Source organism: Narcine bancroftii, chromosome 6, assembly GCF_036971445.1.
Source record: "Narcine bancroftii isolate sNarBan1 chromosome 6, sNarBan1.hap1, whole genome shotgun sequence".
NCBI classification, from domain to species: domain Eukaryota; kingdom Metazoa; phylum Chordata; class Chondrichthyes; order Torpediniformes; family Narcinidae; genus Narcine; species Narcine bancroftii.
Window position 1 is genome coordinate 69,362,702 of NC_091474.1, and position 20,647 is coordinate 69,383,348.

A 20,647-nucleotide genomic window follows, 5' to 3' on the forward strand; every position below is an offset into this window, starting at 1 on the left:
TTGGAGCAGGGCCTTTGTGGGGAGGTGTCGGTGATCGGCAGTGGCCAGCATTTTTTTTTGAGAGAGAGATTTAAACATTATTTTAATGCTTAAAAAGCCTACCCTTGTTGTTTGTTGTATTTTAAACACTGGACTGTTTTTAAAAACTGACCAGTATCTGAAAAAACTGTTTCTCCAACATAGGCCCAGTCCTGACCATTTTGGATAATCAAAGTTGTACTGTACCTGCTTGAACTGCAAAGTTTCTCTGTTCTCCAAAACCCTCCAAGCAACCAGGGCTTTACCCAATACTTCGAAAAGATTTCCAAATTAAAATTCTATTCAGTTCAGTATGTTCTCTGTTTAAAAATATGAAGTAAAAAAATCTTTTTTTTTTGTTATTATCAAGGCAGCATTCATTTTTTATTTGGATTCTTTTTTATTCCTACTGAATTGATTATTTCTCCAAAATTGCTTTCCTGAAGATTGTAACCTGTTCAGTTGTAAATTAAAACCTTTAAAAAAACTCCACAGATGCTGAAAATTTGAAATGAAAAACAAAAATGATGGTGCATTGCTTTCAGAGAGATGTGGTTACAGTGTGGACCTAACAGTAGAGTTCAACAATGGACACTGATAATGCACTTGGGGAAGAGCAGGATGGATGGGTAGCATCTGTGGAAAGGGAACCACTGACATTTCGGCTTTCACTCCCATCATCTTCCATTGCCTCATCTCACATTGGGGCAAAGCAATTAATCCTAATTACCATTGCAAGTTAGTGTAATTACATGCTGCAATGAGTTCTGATTTATTATTGAATTGGTGATATATTTAATAAATGGCCATCCTGTGGAAGGACTTTTAACTGAATAGAACATGGAACAGTCCAGCAGTCTCTTCAGCCCACAATGTTGTATCAATCTGCTCCATGCAACATTTCAGGTTCAGATTTATTGACAGAGCACAAACATGATTTCACGTACAACCCTGAGTTTCCTTTTTCTGCGGGCAAGGCAGAATTACCTTGTATTGGTAGTGCAAAATAACTGTACACAATGTATACATGTAAACAAATAAAGAACTATAAACAGATAATGAATGTAAACAAACAATGCAATTACAGAGAGAATTAAGTACACAAGTAAAAGCCCTTATTGAGTTTGTCATTGAGGAGTCTGATGGTGGAGGGGTGGCAGCTGTTCCTGAACCTGGTGGTGCGAGACGTGCCCCTTTCCTGATGGCAGCAGCGAGAACAGAGCATGTGCTGGGTGGTGTGGTTCCTTGATGATTCTTGCTGCTCTCCCATGGCAGTGTTCCCTGTATATGTTCTTGATGGTGGGGAGGGATTTGCCTGTGGCACCCTTCCCTCCCTTGCAATCCGTAACCCTCCATTACTTCAAACCCATAAGCCTATCTAAGAGTCTTTTAAATGTCCCCATTTAACCAACCTCCACCATCACCACCCCTGGCAATACATTCTGGGCATTCACCACATTCAGTGACATCTCCTCCGAACTTTCCTCCACCCACTTTACACAGATGTTTCCGTAAAGGTGAAAGCAAATTTGAGGCCTTTGGTCTCATTTGCTGTTCAGAATAACTATTTTCTCTGTCCCCAATTTTGATACTTTTGTTCCTCAGGAGAAACTTTGCCTCTGGCGACATCAAACCACATTTTGCTCAGATTCAGCGCGAAGAGTGGAGCATCATCAAAGGGTTTTCACTTTGTTTATCAAGGTAAAGGATTCAAGTTGATTGTTCTTGTGGAAGGGGGGTTGGTGGGGTGGCTCAAATGCATCTTCCATGGTGTACAATATGCATAAAAATCACGTTCTCCAAGTGCACTTTCACCTTGAGTGAGTAATCCTTAAACGCCATCCCATTCTCGAAGACCTATTCTTAGTGATGAGTGATATGAGTTTGATAAGCCTCTGAAACATAACATTCTTACTTTCAAACTTATTGGCACTTGCCAAGGTATTACCAGAGAGGAACATCTGGATAACTGGGGGGAGAAAATGAAGTACCTTTCTCAAAAAGTAAATCTGTCAAATCATTTTGTTTATGTCCATGTATCTGTTCTTCAATGTATTTAATGTTATCTCAGAGTACCTGGGATTGCCCACTGTTTTATTTGTTTCTAACCCATGTGCTCATGATACAGAAAGAAGTGACATGATTTAAATTGTCTCTGCTTTGTAGTTGAGTCTGTATTAAGGCTAATATTAAATGCAGTATTTAAATAGTTATAAGAAAAGTTATTCAAAATCCTGCAGCCTATCTTCTCTAGATCAATTCAACCTTTGCTGAAGTTGGGATTCACTCAAGTCACTCCCATTTATATTCATTTATTCCAAGTGAAACGTTATTGCACAAATAGAAACATAACATTGAAATCTGGCAGTGGGTTGTGTTAGAGGGGTGGTCATTTGGTTCACTTGTAAGCAGCTGTCATTCTTGCAAGTAATTTGGAAACATTACATTTTCTTCAAAGCCCTTAAAGCCAATTTGCATTGGAACGGATTTGCTGGTAAGTTGCTCTCTTTCTGCCTCACCTCTCTCAAAGAGTTGATGGATATCTCAGTCATTGGCATATTAAGGCAATGGATGATTATCTGCATGAGTTGCCCTTGTGCAATTAAACCATTGAGCACAATGGAGATAACTCACCATAACCTTGCTGCCCATTCATTTCAATATGTGGACAATTCTAACAACACAACAGATGCTTGGTTTTTTTTTTATCAATGAGAATGTACATTGCTGTTGACAGGTAGTAAATATAACGGGTAAAACGCCACAGGTGGGTTCCAGGGTTTTCAGTTGAGATCTTGGAAGAGGAGGTGTCTATCTGAACGCAGACAAAAGGCCCTTTGGACAAATGGATGCGGCAGTTAGCAAGGTGATGATTAGTTGGAGTCAAGCTATCAGGATCAGATGCCGAACTTTGCATGCGTGGTCAAGGTCAATGAGTACACTTCAAACAGCATGTTTTTCCAATCGTTTAAGATGTCAATGTATATAACACTTCAGAGTTTGGAGTTAGTTGGGCCTCTTTCATCAGGAAATGGCTGTGGTAATGAAGGTCAATCATTGCAGCCCCAGGAGAGCACTGAAGGGGCTTTTGGGTCCAACCATCTTCAGCTGTTGGATGGAAGAGCTTCCTTCCACAATGTGATTAGAAGGATGTCACCTCATGATTGCATGCTGTTCAATTACATTTGCAGTTGCTCAGGAAAAGGACACGTGTTAGGGTTCGTGTGCAGAGCTGGTTCAACCACAAACGTTAATGTTACCCATGCATGCTGCATGGCACTCTCTGACAAATGGTTGTCAAAGGCATTGCCTAACCCAAGGCAACAGAGTACTGCCCATGGGGGCGAATGCCTGCACCTGTGGGGAGAAATTGTGCAGGGGCTGTTGTTGGAACATCCATTTTTTTACAAGGCACTGACTGTCATCCTCCAATCTTATCCTCTCTACACCTCCCCTTCCCTCTCAAGGGTGGGGATGTGTGGGATAAACATTAGAATATGTTGCACATGCCACTTTATTCTATTCATTCTTGCCCTCTGTTACGTAGAGCTCGTTTTCCTTGTTTTTTTTAATTGTTTTGAGCATCAATGTTAAATTCCCCCATAGCAACAAGCACTGCACAGTCTTCTATTAACTGAAGAGCAGCTGAGACCTCAGTGAGGTGGGGGAGGGTATTTATCACCTTCTGCTTTAAAAGCAGAAGAAATGTGAATCTGGGGATACTTGGGGCTCCGTAATTGCAATTGTTTGTACTTGGATAATACCAAACGACAAGGAACAAGAAGAAATGTCACCGTCCAAACACCCTCATTAACAATGATAAATTTCTGAGCCATTTTATGATTCCTTCCATCTGAATTTACAGTTCCTTGCAAAAATACGCAGGACAGAATGATTATACCTATTGGCCTGCCAGTTAAGACTTATAAATGCCTCTGAGAATAGCAAGTGAACAAGTGCAATAACCTGCCCTGTAAAGTCAATCATTTTATTTATCACCTTCTATTCCAGGTTGACCTTATTTGGCATTCACTTTTACACAGCACTGATTTCAGTTTTATGTGACTGCAGTATGTAACATTAACTGAAGGATAGGGAAGAATAATTGATGTCAAAATACAGCATTTTTTTAAACTGATTTCTCTTCTCGTGGCCACACACACCAGCATTGAAAACTGTGACCTTTACAGCAATCTAATCTGCGGTAGTTGGGAGGCTGCATTCTGCAGAGTATTGGCAGGAAGATGTGACATTATTTCCAAAGCCCTGTGTGAGAAATCAGTCCCAGCTGTCGAATTCATAGACTCGGTGGATTTGTATATGTGACTTATTTGACCAATAACTGTAAGAGTTTCACTCATGGTCTTTTTGACCATATTCTTCCTGCCCACTTAATTAGTGACAAATGAGGAAATATTCCCCCAGGAATATTTTGAGTTCTTTGATTTGCATAAGTAAGGAATCACCGATTCCCAAGAATTATAGTATTAATCATTTGAATTGAGATTTTTATTGCTAAATAGGAGTTGGAAGTGAAATAACTTTTCTCAAGATCATACTTTCTGTTTTGTTTTAAATCTGTGCTGTTCCTCAAAGGTCTGGCTTTTCTTTTCACTGCCCTTCTCTTTTATTACCATTCTTACAAATAAATGTTCATACATTCTTCTGAATGGCACCTAATACAAATTATCCAGCTTCTCTGCTAATTTCTGGGTGACACACTAAGCAAGGCCAAGTTCTGCTTCTTTGGTCTAAGGTCCCTCCCTGTCAATGACAGCCTCCTGGACAAAAGTACTCCTGCCTTGCATTTGCCCAAGCATCTTCAACAGCAGTTCCCAAGCCCACGTTGGAAGAAGAGTAATGGGAAATGCCATACTCTGCGACTGCTCATTCAAATTGCGCGCCATTCTGAGTTGGAAAATATCCCCCAATCCTGAATTGTCGTCAGATCTAAATCTTGGAAGTCCCAATCCGAAAGCATTGCAGGAGAACTTTCATTTAATGAATCACTACAGTTAAATTGGCACACCTCCTTCTTTCTAAGCCATTAACGCTGATCTTGCCAGTGATACAAATAACCAAAGGAGGGAAATGAGAGCTCAGCCACTTTTCTGAGTCTTGTTAAATGGCAGACCAACAGCAAAAGAAATTCACCAAGGCAATATTATATTTTTTTCTTTTAAAACATTTTTTTAATAAATAACTACTAATAATATGACAAATCAACCCAAACTATGCATGAATGTGTGCGTGCGCGTGTGCATGCGAGAGTTACCCAAACCATTACAGATTAGGCACAATTCTGGAAAGTCATTCCAACGTTCAGTCTTAGAAATCCCTTGTCAAATCGCAAGCTTTTAAACTCATGCTCAGAGGTAATTACAAATGACAGGACTGCTGAAAACTCATGAATCCTTGTTGAGTTTCTTCCAGAGTAAAGATTCTTTCATAAAAATAGTTGTCACAATTCCTTTTCCTTGCAGAGGGGAAACTAAATGAGTGACTTACACAATGTGTTCAAAACCCAGGTACGGGTCAATCAAAGTGACCTTTCCTTTGGTCATGGTGGTTCAATAATTCACCTGATGCAGAATCAGCCGAATTGTCCTTTTCTTACAGAGTCATTCTGCTTCAGTGTTCCATAAGATGGCTAGTTGTCTTTAGTGTTCCTTCAGTTTTTCACCCACAATATTTTCTCATCACCTGTGTCCTTGGAAAAAGCAACAAATGTTTCTTCTTTCCAAAGTAGCAAAGTTGGGTCCAGTCTGTACAAGTTGTTGCACCCAGTCTCTCCACAACTGTGAATTTTTGCAGTCACTACTAGTCCTTAAATTGATACTCACACAAAATGAAATTGGAGCTCGCAATAGCCCCATTTTGTTTGCCTCTGTACAGTATTATACATTTTAAACATAACCCTTATTCTTTGGATTTTCCCTGTCAGAATTTTCAGTCCCTTGCCTTGTACATAAGAATTTAACATAAGAATTAGGTTGACCATCTGAACTATCAAACCTTCTCATCGAGAAAATATATAATACTGTACAGAGATCTGGCTGTCAACTCCACCTACTTTCCATTTCCCTATAATATATAATTCTCCTCCTTTCCAAAATTCTATCTAACTCTTAACTATATTTAACAAGATAGCCTCAACTGTTTCCTTGGGAAGAAACATCTTCAGTATCTCCACTCTCTGGAAAAAAGAAATTCCTCCTCATCTCCATCCAAATTCTACTCTCCAGATTCTTGAAGCCATGTGGCCCCAATTCTAGTCTCATCAGTCAGTGAAAACTACTTTCCTGCCTCAGTCTTATCTGTCACTTTCATGATTGTATGTTTTTACAGGATGCACTTCCATCCTTCTGAATTCCAGCAAGTACAGTTCCAGTCAACTCATTCTCTCCGCATAGGCTAACCTTCTCATCTCTGGTAAACCTGCTCTGCATCTCAGAATATCCCACCTCAAGTCAGCAGACTAAAATTGCACATTGTCCTTGAGGTGCAACCTCACCAGTACCCTTACAGTTGCAGCAGGACCTGCCTTCTCTTAAATTCAATCTCTCTGCCAATGAAGGCCAATGTCCAATTTGCAGTCTTGATTACCTGTTGCACCTGCAAAATAACCTTTTGTCATTTATGCACAAACACTCCCAAGTCCCTCTGCACAACCCAATGCTCCAATCTCACCATTTAACCAATCAGATCTATTTTCCTTCCAAAGTGGAAAGAATTAAACATTTACAAAGTTCACCGGGCTTTGATGCTTGAAAGGTAAATGGTTACCGCTCAGGAAGGTTCTTGTTGGTTTTCAGAGAGAGATTTTTTTTTGTTTGCTGGACACAAACTGATTCCTTCAGATCAGCCACGTCAGTGTCTTGCCAAAGAAATTTGCCCCATCAGGGTTTTCCAGATGATAACCTCTTTCTTTCAGGTCACCACAGAGTTCCTTTTCGTTTCCATTATTCCAAGTGAAACATTAGGCAGCCAATTCTCTCCTCTTGAATGGACCACAAGGGTTTTGACCAGACTGAACTCACAACCTGCCTTCCAAATGGAAATTTTCCACAAGCTTGCCAGCTTGTCCTTTTCCAGTCCCAGTTGCTGCTGCTGAACTGTAAAACTATAGAACTGAATTTTCTCTCCCTCTCTCTCTCGCCCCCTCAGAAAAAAAACTATTTTCCCATGACCCTCTTAGAACAGCCAACTCAGACAACCTATGGCTCCGAACCTAATTCTTTGAGTTCTTTCATCTGTTGCTTTCCAAAACAACAATGCATTAGTGAAGCCCCTGTAGGCACTCTTCAAAGTTTTTGCAAAGGCTCTCGGAGGCAGACTGTCTGGCTTGAGCAGAGCTCAAGTATTTTAAATTAGATCTGTTTTGAAGTGTTTGTATGTGACCTACACTTGAAAAAATACTTGCTACAATTTATATCCTTTAAAACATATCTATATACAATATAAAATACAACATAATCTTTCTCAAGTGTAATCAGCAAACTTTGATGTGCTGCCTTTATCCCCCTTTTCTAAATCAGTGGTGTATGTATATTGCAAACAGTTGTGGGCCTAGCACAGAGCCCGGTGGCACTCCATTCACAACTGATTGCCAGCAAGAGAACCATCCATTTATTCCAACTCTCTGTGTTCTATTGGTCCATCAGTTCTTTATGTATCCTTATAGTATAGATAATTCTTTTACGTGGCACCTTACTGAACGCTTTCTAGAAATCCAAGCATATTACTCTCCTCAAAGAACGCCAATACATTTATCAAACATGACCTTCCCTCGCTAAATCCGTGATGTGCCTGCCCAGTGTAACAATTATTTTCCAGATACTTTGCTATTTCTTCCTCCACGAGAGCTGCAAACATTTTCCTGATGACAGACTTTGCTAACATCTTTTTTTAAACAGTGGTATGACCGTTTTTCAGTCATTTGATACCTTTCTTTATATCCTTTGATTTCCTAGACTGGCTCTCCCTATGTTAACTGTCCTTCCTTTTTGTCTTTGATGAGTATGGTGAAAATCTCTTTGAAAAGTTGTCACTCTTTCTCAACTGCTCTACCATGTGTTTTAGTCTGTGCGAGCCCACTCCTCCCTCAGCCTGTTGTATTCTCCCCTGTTTTGGCATAATGCACTGATCTTTAATTGCACAATTCCACCCTGACTTTATACGAGAAAATACAGTGATCACCATTTCTGAGACGATCCCCACAACATCATTAATTTTACCTGTCTCCTTGCAAGACCCAGATCTAAGATAGCATGTTCCTTTGAAGTTATAATAATATGCTGTTCAAGAAAGATATCACAAATGCATTCTGTGAAGTCCTCCCCATGGCTGTCTCAACCGATTTGATTGGCTCAATTCATGTACAAGCTGATTTCCCCATGATAACTGGTGTTCCAATCTTAAAATCTTCTCTTCTTGCCTGTGACATTGTAGTATTATTATTTGGTGACTTTTCAACAACTTCCAACAGTGATTTTATCATTCACATTTGGAGGAAAAAAAATCTGCTGGAGGAAGAGTTTCAACTAGATTTGCCAACAATTCTTTATCTTTGCTCCAGCACTGGTCAAAATATTGGGTTTGTATAATGTTACAAATATAATGTTACCTTTTTCATTATATTTGGGACAAAAGGGACTTTGTTAGCACTAACACTGGAACAGCAATGGAAAATTCACCAGACAATGGCAAATTCAAAATAATAGTGTTTAATTATACAATTAATAACATGAGTTTTTTTTAAATTTATCTCTAAACTTACTAAACTCTAAACATAAGGTCCACTATGCACAAATGTAAATGTATGAGTGTGGGTGTGTATATAATTAAACTCCCACTCTGAAAAGTCACTCTTTAAAAGTTCAGCATAATTTTAGTCTTGCTTGAAGGTCTTAAATTCTCAGTTCAGAAATAATTATAAAACACTTTTAAACATTATGTCTTCAGGCCTTTTTACTCACAATAGTTATTTTCTTCCATGAAGAACCCAGACAAGTGCTAAACAAATGTGGTTGTCTTTCTCCGTGATGAAATCACAAACCAGTCAAGAGTTAAACAAAGTGGCCACACAAAAATAGACCCAGTAGAAATCTGTCCTCTTTTCCAAAGAGACAGCAAAATGGTCTTCTTTATTTCAAAAGCCACAGATTCTGTGTTCCCTTTTTCTCTGGAGTAACGCACAACAACAGCATCAATTCAGGTTACTGTAACTCAACCCTGTCATTCACAAGGTTTCAACCCCTATCTATCACAGGGCTTTGACTTCTTTACTCTCCAAATGAACTCTTCTAAAACTGAACTCAAAATGTCTGAATTTGGTAATATATTTCTGCAAATCAGGTGACTGTTACATCATCAAAAGGTGAGTCCTAATTCTTAGAAACCACATGACCATCACTTTTATTTCCAACAAAATTCTGTTCGTTTCTTCTAAACCATTCCATATCCATAACAAACTCTGACCTCATCTCTGTTCCAGAGGCTGAAGTGGCTTTGATTAAAAACAAATGGCTTCCTCAGCAGTTCTGGAATAATTAAGACCAATTAGCTCTGTCTGACCAAGACACGTCGACTCCGAGAATGAACTCTCTTCTCTGAAAATGATGGTTCTCTATAAATGTGTTGTGAACTGTGTATGACCCTCTACCAACCTACAGCTAACGTACTAAAAATACAAATGCAATATTTTAACTCTATAATTTACTAAGACATTTTTATAAAAGAAATATAGTTTTGTAGTGGCTGGTAAACACACAGAAACACACCACAGGACTTGGTCGAGGTTTCAGTTGAACTGTTTATTCAAACTTCACGCGTGCCCTTTAAAGGTGGTGAGAGCTCCGCCCCCGAGCTGGCAGTGACATCATCACATTCACTCAAGGCACGTGCTTTGACCTAAGCCATGAAGCACTGAGGTCCCCTGACGGCGCCATCTTCCTGCAGCTGCCCTACTGGTGCAGCGATATAAGCGGGGCCAATTCGCCACGAGCGATGTGCGCTGCCACAGTTTAACATTAAAATAAAGGTTAACATAATCCAGCAAATTTTTTTTTAACTCCAGATTCCAGCATCTGCAGCCCCCTGAGTCTCTGATGCCCTGCTATTTACATTGGAAGCCACCAGAAGCATTGCTGAACTAAGTCTTCTTCCAAAAATATCACTCAGAGAGGGTTTCCACTTCATTCTCAATCTCCTGATTCTACTAATGCCTATTCCTTAATGTTATTCTCTCTTTCGTTATTTACCTCCCCAATTCTCCTTGATCTGTCTATTCAGTGGACTTTTTTAAAAAAAAGCTCCTCTTGCAGTCTATTTGGAAAAGATTTCACTATGTAGATTTAGAGGATAATTACATCCAGTAAAAGATGCTTGAAGCTTATTATATTCTTCCTTTTGGTTGGTCCCTTGCTGGTAACTTTCCCAAAAGTTTTATTTACATGAATGGGAACCTTGCTCCAGTTCCACTGAAGAATTTGATAGGTTGTGTGAGCCGACATGAACTCAGTGACTTACTGGACTGAACCTATGACATGAACTTTCACCCTGAACCTGTCGGCCCATAAGACCAGGCTTCAGACACGGCTTTCTGTCTCAGCCCCGGTGATGTACAAGATCAGGCCTCCAACATGAACTTACACCCTCAACCCGGTGGCCTACAGGACCAAGCTTCAGACGTGGGTTTCCACCTTGGACCCTGCAACCTACAGGACTGAGCCCACATTGCAGATTCCCACCCTGTCTCTGGAAATGCATGGGGTTCTTTCCCTCCACCTTCTGACTTACCCAACTCCCCCTCCCTGCCTCCCTTAGATCTTTCCTACCCTCCACCTCCTGATATACCCCATCCTACTCTGCTCCCTGTCACCCTGCACTCCATTAATCCCCTTAACTCCTGCCTGCTCTTAACCATTCCCTCCATCATTCCCCTCTCTGACCTCAGTAGAGGTCTCACCTTCATCCCCCTTCACCCACATCTCAATGAGTTTCGCGCATGCCATGATGCTGAGCTCTTCATCCATCGGCTCTGTCCCCATGCCACCTTCCAGAACCACGATTTTACACCCCCCACTACAGATCCCTTCTCCCACCTTAAACCTCTTCCTTCTCCTGGACACATCATTCTGGTCTTCACCTGCTTCAGCGACATCAACTGTATTAACTTCACCATTCCCATCACTCATTCCAATCTCACCCCCTCAGAATGTCTGACCTTACACATTCTCTGCATCAATCCGAACCTCACCATCAAACCTGCAGACAAGGGTAGTGCTGTTGTGGTCTGATACACTGACCTCTATCTGGCTGAACCCGGATGACAACTCTCAGACACATCCTCTTACTTACCTCCAACAGGACCCCACCAAAACTCATCAAATCACTGTATCACGCACCATCTCTGAACTCATCACTTCCACTCACCTCCCTGGCATGGCTTCTAACCTCATTGTTTCCCAAACCTGTATGCCTGTTTCTTTCTCCTACCCAAGATCCTCAAACCCAATTGTTCTGCAGACCCATTGTTTCTGTGTGTTCATCCTCCGTATACCTTCGCTCTGTTTTGTTTCCCCTGGCCAAGTTCCTCCCCACCTACATCCAGGACACTTCACTCTCCCTCCATCACTTCAACATCTTGAGGTTCCCTGAATCAATTGCCTCTATTTACCATGGAATTCATTTCCAAGACACCTCCACTCCCCATATCGAAGGCATCAAAGCCCTTTGCTGCTTTCTGAACAATAGAACCAACCTGTCCTCTTCCACCACCAACCTACACTGTCTGGCAGAACATGTCCTCACACTCTGCACCCAAGATGAGGAATTCCATGCCAGATCATCAGAGATGTCCTCCTACTTCAAGCAACACGACTTTCCCTCTACCACCATCAACTTGTGCTCACCCACATATTCTCCCTTACCTGCACATCTGCCGTGACCCCCTCTGCCCCCACATGCCACAAGGACAATATTCCTCCTGTCCTCACCTACCACCCCACCAGCCTCCACATCCAACACATTCTTCTCCACCATTTCTGCCACCTACTACATGATCCTACCACGAGGCACATATTCTCTTCTCCACCTTCTGCAGGGACTGCTCCCTCTAAGACTCCCTTGAACACTCCATTCTCCCCACTAATCATCCGCTTGGGACCTACCCCTGTGATGACAGGAGATGCTTCATTTGCACCCACACCTCCTCACTAAGCACCATTTGGGGCCCAAAACTGTACTTCCAAGCAAAGCAACATTTCACGTGAATCTGGAGGGGTCATCTACTGCATCCGTTGCTCCCACTGTAGTCTCCTCTCCATCGGAGACACTGGGCGCAGACTGAAAGATCGCATTGTTGAGCACCTTGGCACTCCGCCGCAATAGCATGGATCTCCCAGTGGCCACCCCTTTCTATTCCCCATCCCATTCCCTTTGCTGACGTGTCTGTCCATGGTCTTAAGCACTGCCAGACAAAGACCACACATGAATAGGAGGAAAAACACATTATCTTCCAACTGGTCAGCCTCCAACTGTATTACCTTAATATCGACTTCTTTGGTTTTCGTTAAACCGCCCATTGCTTTCCCCCAACTCGATCTCTCTCCCTTTCCTCCGTCTCCTTTCACAAAGACAAGATCAATTATCACCTCACATATGATAATTTAATATGATTAAATTAAGCCCTTTTGTTGGTCTGGACTCCTCCCCCCTTTCCATTCTGAGATTTCCTGTTTTTTGCTTATTCCTTGAAGAAGGGCGCACACCCGAAACGTCGGCAAAATGCACGCATGCGAGACCGGCCGAATTCCTCCAGCATTTTGATGTGTTTTTAACTACGATCACAGTGTCTGCAGACTTCTGTGCTTCACTAAGTTAAGGGAGCCTTTTCTCTCGGCAAGACTGTGCCATTCCGCATGTCCAAATCCTTTGTCAGACATAATCTTTGACAGTTTGATTTAAAGCCAGTGAACCTCACATCTGTGGTTGGTAAGTTAGGGTTAGGGTAATCTGAGGGAGAAGATGTACATATACTTGGATGCACAATGGTTGGTTGGGGATAGTCAGCACAGTTTGGTTACTGGGAGGCAATGTCCCAGGTTTTTGAATAATTGTTCAATCAGGCTGACAAGGACAGAGCAGTAAGAATTCAGCAAGCCATTCAATAAGGCTCTGCATGGGAAGCTGCTTTGAAAGGTTAGATCACATGGGAGCCAAGGAAAAGTTCAAAAATTGACTTCTGAACAGAAAGCAGTTGGTGATGGTGGAAGGTTGTTTTTTTTTTCCAGATTGGAGGCCTGTGACTAGTGGGGCGCTATAGGTTTCGGAGCTGGGTCCATTGCTGTTTGTCATCTCTATCCGTGATTTGGCTGAAAACGTACCTGGCATGATTAGCAAGTTTGTGGATGACCTGTTCGGCTCCGAATCATGGGTCGTCTACCGGCATCACCTACGGCTCCTCGAACGCTTCCATCAGCGCTGTCTCTGCTCCATCCTCAACATTCACTGGAATGACTTCATCACCAACATCGAAGTACTCGAGCTGGCAGAGTCCGCAAGCATCGAATCCATGCTGCAGAAGACCCAACTGCGCTGGGTGGGTCACATCTCCTGAATGGAGGACCATTGCCTTCCCAAGATCGTGTTCTAGGGCGAGCTCTCCACTGGCCACCGAGACAGAGGTGCACCAGAGAAGAGGCACAAGGACTGCTTAAAGAAATCTCTTGGTGCCTGCCACATTGACCACCGCCAGTGGGCTGATCTCGCCTCCAACCGTGCATCTTGTTGCCTCACAGTTCGGCGGGCAGCAACCTCCTTTGAAGAAGACTGCAGAGCCCACCTCACTGACAAAAGACAAAGGAGGAAAAACCCAACACCAACCAACCAATTTTCCCTTGCAACCGTGCCTGCCTGTCCTGCATTGGACTTGTCAGTCACCAACGAGCCAAGCCAAAGAAGGATGACCTGAGCATCTAGCATTGTCGACAAAGAAGATGGTTGCCTTGGATTTCAGGATGATCCTGATTGGTTGGGCAGGTGGGGAGACAAATGGTTGATGGAATTTAGTACAGAGAAATATGAGGTGATGCAATTTTGGAAGTCTCATAATCAGGATTTATTGTTATGAACAAGCCATGAGATTCGGGGTCTACAGCAGAATCATAGTGAAAACATTCACATTATAACCATCTTATAACATTACTATAAAAAATATAAAAATAATTGTGCACAAAAAGTAAGGCCGTATCTTTGGTTCATTGATTATTCAGGAATCTGATGGCAGTGGGGAAGAAGATGTCCATGTGCCGCTGAGTGCTCGTCTTTAGACTCCTGTACCTTTTCCCCGATGGTACCAGAATGAAGAGGGCATGGTGGGGGGCTTTGAGGATCGAGGTTGCTTTTTTAAGACACTGCTTCATGTAGATATCCTCGATGGAGTGAAGTCTGGTGCCTGTGATATCACAGGCTGAGCTAACAACCCTCTGGATTTTATTCTTGCCCTGAGAGTTGGTGCCTCCATTCCATTCCAGTAAGTGATGCAACCAGCCAGAATGCTCTCCCGAGGGTAGAGGATTAGGAGTCTTCAGTGACATACTGAATCTTCTCAGACTCCTTACAATGTATAGCAGCTGACAAGCTTTCTTTGTTATTGAATCAATTTGGAGGCTCCAGGACAGATCCTCGGAGATGTTGATACCCAGGAATCTGAAGTTCTTAACCCTCTCCACTACTGAGCCCTCATGAGGACTGGGTCATGTTCCCCTGACTTCCTCCTGAAGTCCACAATCATCTCCTTGGTTTTGCTGACGTCAAGCGCAAGGTTGTTGCCGTTACACCATTCAACGAGCTGAACGATCTCCCTTCTGTACGCTTCCTCGTTGCCATTTGTGTTTCTGCCGACAATTGTGGTGTCTTCGGAAAACTTGTAGATGGCATTGGAATTGTGCCTGGCTACAGAATCATTGGTGCATAATGAGTAGAGCATTGGGCAAAGCACACATCTTTGGGATGCACCTGTGTTGATAAATCAGTGAGGAGAAGAAGTTGTTCCCAATTCGTGCTGATAGTGGTCTTCTAATGAGAAAGTCAAGGATCCAGTTCAGGGGCCTAGAGTTTGTAGCTTCTTGACCAACACTGAGAGAATAATGGTGTTGAAGGCCAAGCTGTAGTCGATGAAAACCAGCCATATGTACGAATTGCTGTTTTCAAGGTGATACAGAGCTGAATGGAGAGTGTTATGGAGTCCAAAGGACACCAAAAACCAGGAGCAATAGCTATGCACTGCAACACAGGGTTACTTAAACAAAAGTAGTTTTTAATTATAATTGAACAAGAAAACAAAATTAAACTTTAACTTATTACTTAACCTACTTAATTCCCCCTCTAATACTAAGCGTACGTGTGTGTAGTGTATATTTAAGATTAGAAAAGTTCTTTGGATCATAGTCCAATCTCACTGGTTGCAGGCAATTCTTGTTCTGTGCACAGAAGTTTGCATGAACAAAGTTCATCAGTCTTTGGTGCTTAACAGGCAAATGGTTACCACTCAGGAGGGTTCTTGCTGGTTTTCAGAGAGAGATTCCTTTTCCAGGACATCCACAACTGATTCCTTCTCAATCAGTCTTGCTGACGAAACTTGCCCCCCTTCAGGGATCTCCAGATGATCCTCTTTCTTTCAGGTCACTTTTCACACCACCAGTCTCTTCCTTTGACCAGGCAGCCTTCCAAAGATTGCCAGCTTTGTCCTTCTGGAAATAATTTCTGTGACTCCTCTCTGTTTCACACCCTCCCTCTCTGAGAGCAAAACTGTTCTCCTCTGCCTGCAGAGATCACATGTTTACCCAGGCAACCTGCTGTCCATACTTTGTTGCCTCCTGCAAAAAGCATTCTGGAAAAGTCCTGCAAATATTCTGTGATTTAAAATGTGAGTGTGCAAGCTCCTTGAAAAATTTCCCCAAACCAACTCTAAATACTCTGTCACAAGAGCCAATGATATTGCATCTGTCATGGATTGATTGTGAAGAGAGGCGAATAGCAGCGGGTCCAATCATTGCTTAGGTACATGCTAATATTGGCCATGACCAGCCTCTGACATGGGTAGGACCCACACAGTGAATGGTAGGGATCTGAAAGGTGTTGCAGATCAGAGAGATCTTGGACTACAGGTATATATTACCTTGAAAGTGATGTCACAGGTAGGTGGGGTGGTCAAAAAGGCTATCAGCATATTAGCCTTATCAGTCAGTTTACTGAGTGTAGAAGTTGGCAGGACACAGTTGCATGACATCGATGATGCCCCGTTTGGAGTATTGTGTTCAGTGTTGGATGCCTTGCTACGTGAAAGATATTGTCTAGCTGGAGATGGTACAGTGAGATTTATGAGGAAGTTTCCAAGACTCTGGAACATGGAGAGGCAGAGCCAGCTGGGATTTTATTCCTTGGAGTTAAGAAAGATGAGGGGTGATCTTACAGAAGTATACAAAATCAAGAGAAGAATAGATTGGGTGAAAGCAAATGGTCTTTTACTCAGAATAGGGGAATCAATAACCAAGGGACATCGATTTACGGAGAGGGGGGAAACTTTTACAGGAACCAGAGGGGTTACAGATTTTTTGCACAGAGGGTGGTGGGTCTATGGAACAGACTACTGAAGTAGGTGTTTGGAGCAGGTATCATTGCAAAGACAACATTTGACAGGTACATGGACAGGATGGGTTTCGAGGGATATGGGCCAAACACAGGGCCGTGGGTCGTGTGGGTGAGACATTTTGGTTGGCATGGGCATGTTGGGGCTAAGAGCTTATTTCCATTCTATGTGACTCTATGACTCCATGACACCATTATCCATAAGTGCAGTGAATCTGATCTTGATTTTTATTCGAGATCCCGCGACCCCTGGGTCTGCGCCCAAGATGGCGACGCCTATTAATCAGTAGTAGCCATGAGGGGGTGCAGACTCTGGGGGAGCAGAGGAATGGACCAGAGTACCAGAAAATGGGAAGACCACCCCCCTCTGAGAAAGAGCAGCAGAAGAGATAACCCACGGTACTGTGACCATGGTGGAGGAGCAGTGAGGGGGCTCCGTGGCTGAGGGGCCAGTGCATGTGGCGGGACGCTGGCAACTCAAGGAAGTTGTGTGCTGGTGGAAACTGTTGTTGGGAGACTCGCGCCGGGCTGCGGCCTGCAGGAGACTGGCTCGAAACTGGCCAGACGGGCACCAGGTGTTGGAACACGGATGAGAGGAGGTGCCGAGGGCGCTGAAAGGTCTAAAGGTTCATATCTGGAGCTCGGGTTGCCACTGGTCTGGACTGGACTCTGTGTGGCTGTGGAAGCTGTAGAAGCACTAGAGGAGAATCTATGATGCTCAGTGACTCTGGTGGGGAGGAGGGGGACCCTCTTTTGCTTCTCTTTCTCTGACTGTAAGAGGCACTTCAGGCAAGTTCTGCTGGTGGTGAATCTGTCTGCCTTACAGCTGGCAAAAGGGAATTTCATGTATAGGACACTGATGATAAAATAAATCTTTAATCTTGGGTGGATTGTTGCAAAACATGCCCCAGCTGGAAACTTTTTTGTTTAGTTCACAGTGTTAAGGCCCATTTTTGACCAAGTGGAATCCACCATTTTATTTAGTTTGCATTTGGGAGTGTTGCTAGAATGAAAGGACTTTAGCAGAGGAACAGGCCATTCAGCCCATCCTGTGTCCTGATCATAATACCAATTTTAACGGGACACCTGGCTGCATGGGCCAATTCCCTGCCTGTTCAGGTGTTTGTATAAATGTATATGCTACATGTTTCTATCTTGTCTGCTTCCACTTCTTCCACTGGCAGTGTGTTCCAGGCACCTAGAACTCGGTTTCGAAAATTTGAACATAGAAGATTGTTGCTCTTTAATGTTGTGCTGATCTCTATAAACCAATCACAGCATCAGTCTAACTCTTCCCTCCCTCAGAGCCCATGACCCTCTATTTTCCTGATATCCATGTTTTTGTCTAAGGGTCTTTTGAAAGTTCATATTGGACCAGCCTCCACTACCATCTCTGGCAATGCATTCCACTCTCTGGATGTCTCTATGGACATCTCCCCCAAACTTTTCTCCACTCACCTTAAGTGAATGACCTCTAGTTCTGACATCCTACCTGTGGCTCTCCTGAATTGATATACTTTCGTTCAGTCACCCCCTCACCCTCTGTCTCACTTCTTCTTTAGCTAATGCTCTTGAGTCTTCTGCATCCTCTCCAAAGCCTCCAAATGCTTTCTATTATAGGGTGCACACAATACTCCAAATCTGCCCAACAAAATGTTTATAGATCAGAATTTTAGGCATACAGCATGGTAACAGGCCACTTTGACCCCTGGGTCCATGCCGCCCAATTTACACCCAATTAATCTGCACCCTCTGATACGTTTCCAATGATGGCAGGAAACTGGAGCCCCCAGGGAAAACCCACGTAGACACGGGAGAAGGTACAAATTCCTTACAGACAGCGTGGGATTTGAACCTTAGTCCTGATTGGTAGCACTGTAATGGTGTTGCGCTAACCACTACACCAACTATGCTGCCTTTTAACATAAAGCCTTTTCACATATAATTTATATATATATAGAAAATCTTATAGGCCACAATATCTGCTCCAAACATGACAAATTAAACTAAATCTCTTCTGCCTGCATTTGCTTTATACAAATAACCTTGAATACAATCTATGTGCAGTTTAATCACATGTGAATTGTTTGATTATATATTTAAAACTGTGGAGCAGAGGGGAAAATAAAAGGAAAAAGAGTGTCTTTATCCCAAACATTATGGAGGGCACTCTGCATGGTCGGATCCCAGCTGATCAAAAGCAAGACAATTGGATGGATAACAACAGATCAGCTAGCACCCACTGGTAGTCAAGGTTTTGGGTCTGTATCTTTCATCAAGTCTTGATAAAAGGTTCAGCCCTGAAACATTGACTGGCGATTTCTTCCCAGGGATACTGAGTTCCAGCAGCGATTCTTTGTCTCTTCAAGATTGTTTGATCACTGATGACAGGCACCTGGCTGACCCAGGGCACCAGTTAAGAAAAAAAGGCGGTGTATTTAATAATCCCGATGCTCCAAGCATGCAGCCAAAGAGAAATTTATTATTTTTTGTTGAAAATTTCACGAAACACTTGATTTTTCAGGGCCACACACCGAAATGAAGACTTGTCCATTGCTGCATCCACAGTTAAATGCACCATATAATTAGTTGACATTTCTTCTGTCCTTGTACAGTACAGGAGGATGAGACACATACTGCGGCATTGTGTGCACAACCATTTAATTCAGCACTATTTTGGCACACATTTTAGTGCCAGAATGGTAGAGATCCCAGCAGGAATATATAAAGAATGAAAAAAATAATTTAAGAAGGATGGAAAGGCTTGAATTTGATTGCCGATATTATAAGGAAGAAAATGCCTGCTTGAGGGGAAAAAGTACAGGATAATTTTTCTTTTTTATTGTACTGCTGCTTTAATAAATGAACATTTGATGTATGCCGGACATTGATCCAATTTGTAATATTTCACAGTTCGAGCATTCTTAAAAAAAAATGCAATGTTTGCATCTCAGGGAATGAAAACCTATGTATTCTTTCAGGCTAAAATTGAAATACCTGGGAGAGGAGAGTTGTGAACTGTTCATTCAATTATTTACAGGATTTTCTCATTTTGGAGAGCAACCTTTGATGTGTTCAATTTGTCTAAAGCCACCAGTTGCAAGACCAAAAAAATCAGCCCATATAGAATTAATCTCTGTCGATTCCTTTTTTTTGATGATGAAGGACTGACACATTCTTTATTTTCTTTTCCAGCTGTTCCCCGTACAAGTGCCACTCAGTGCAGCTCTGTTCCTGAGCCCAGATACGGACGGAGAATCGGTTCAGAGTTTTCCGCAGGCTCCATCATTCGTTTTGAATGTAATCAGGGGTATCACCTCCAAGGCTCGAAGGCGATTCGATGTCAGGCTGTGCTTAATGGGTTAGCGCAGTGGAATGACACAATACCAAGCTGTGCAGGTGAGTATAGAGTAAATTGCTCCTATTTCATGATTTTAGAAATCTACGTTTGCATTAAAACAGAAGCTTTTTTTTAGCAAGTTGATTTTACATGCAATTCCATACCCATAAAATCAATCTCAATTTATTGTCTATGCCTTGTCATAAAATGCATCGTGCCCAACCTTCTTAGTCGAGAGATGGCGGGAGAATGATTGATACCTTAATGAAGGGCCCAAGCCCAAAACATCAGTTATGTATTGTTTACCTTTGCTATATGAAGGACACTGTCTGACCTGCTGAGTCTCTCCAGCCTTGTGTGTGGATACTTCACCCCAATTTACCACTGATTCAGTCAATGATTGACCATCCTGAGTGTTTGCAAAGAGTGTTGGGTGGGTGAGTCGAGCTCAAACTCTGCAGTGCTTCTGTGAGTCAAGACACTGAATGATGTGCCCTCCTCCCCATTCACTCTGATGGTAGCATCTGGTTGCAGTACAAGAAGGGACAGATTTTGCCAAGGCAACACTCACATGGGAAATATGAGAATAAATGGTATGATGGGAATTGACTTTAAAAAAAATGTATTTTAAACGCA

At 42.5% G+C, this 20,647-nt stretch overlaps 1 protein-coding gene across 1 annotated transcript in view; it reads left to right on the plus strand.

Moving 5' to 3' along the window:
• Positions 1-20,647, plus strand: part of LOC138736174 (CUB and sushi domain-containing protein 1-like) — a 2,349,200-nt gene that overhangs the window by 1,846,617 nt on the left and 481,936 nt on the right. The window contains exons 34-35 of the mRNA XM_069885244.1: positions 1,624-1,719; positions 19,867-20,070. Coding sequence (XP_069741345.1) covers positions 1,624-1,719; positions 19,867-20,070 — 300 coding nt within the window. The remainder of the gene's footprint in view (positions 1-1,623; positions 1,720-19,866; positions 20,071-20,647) is intronic.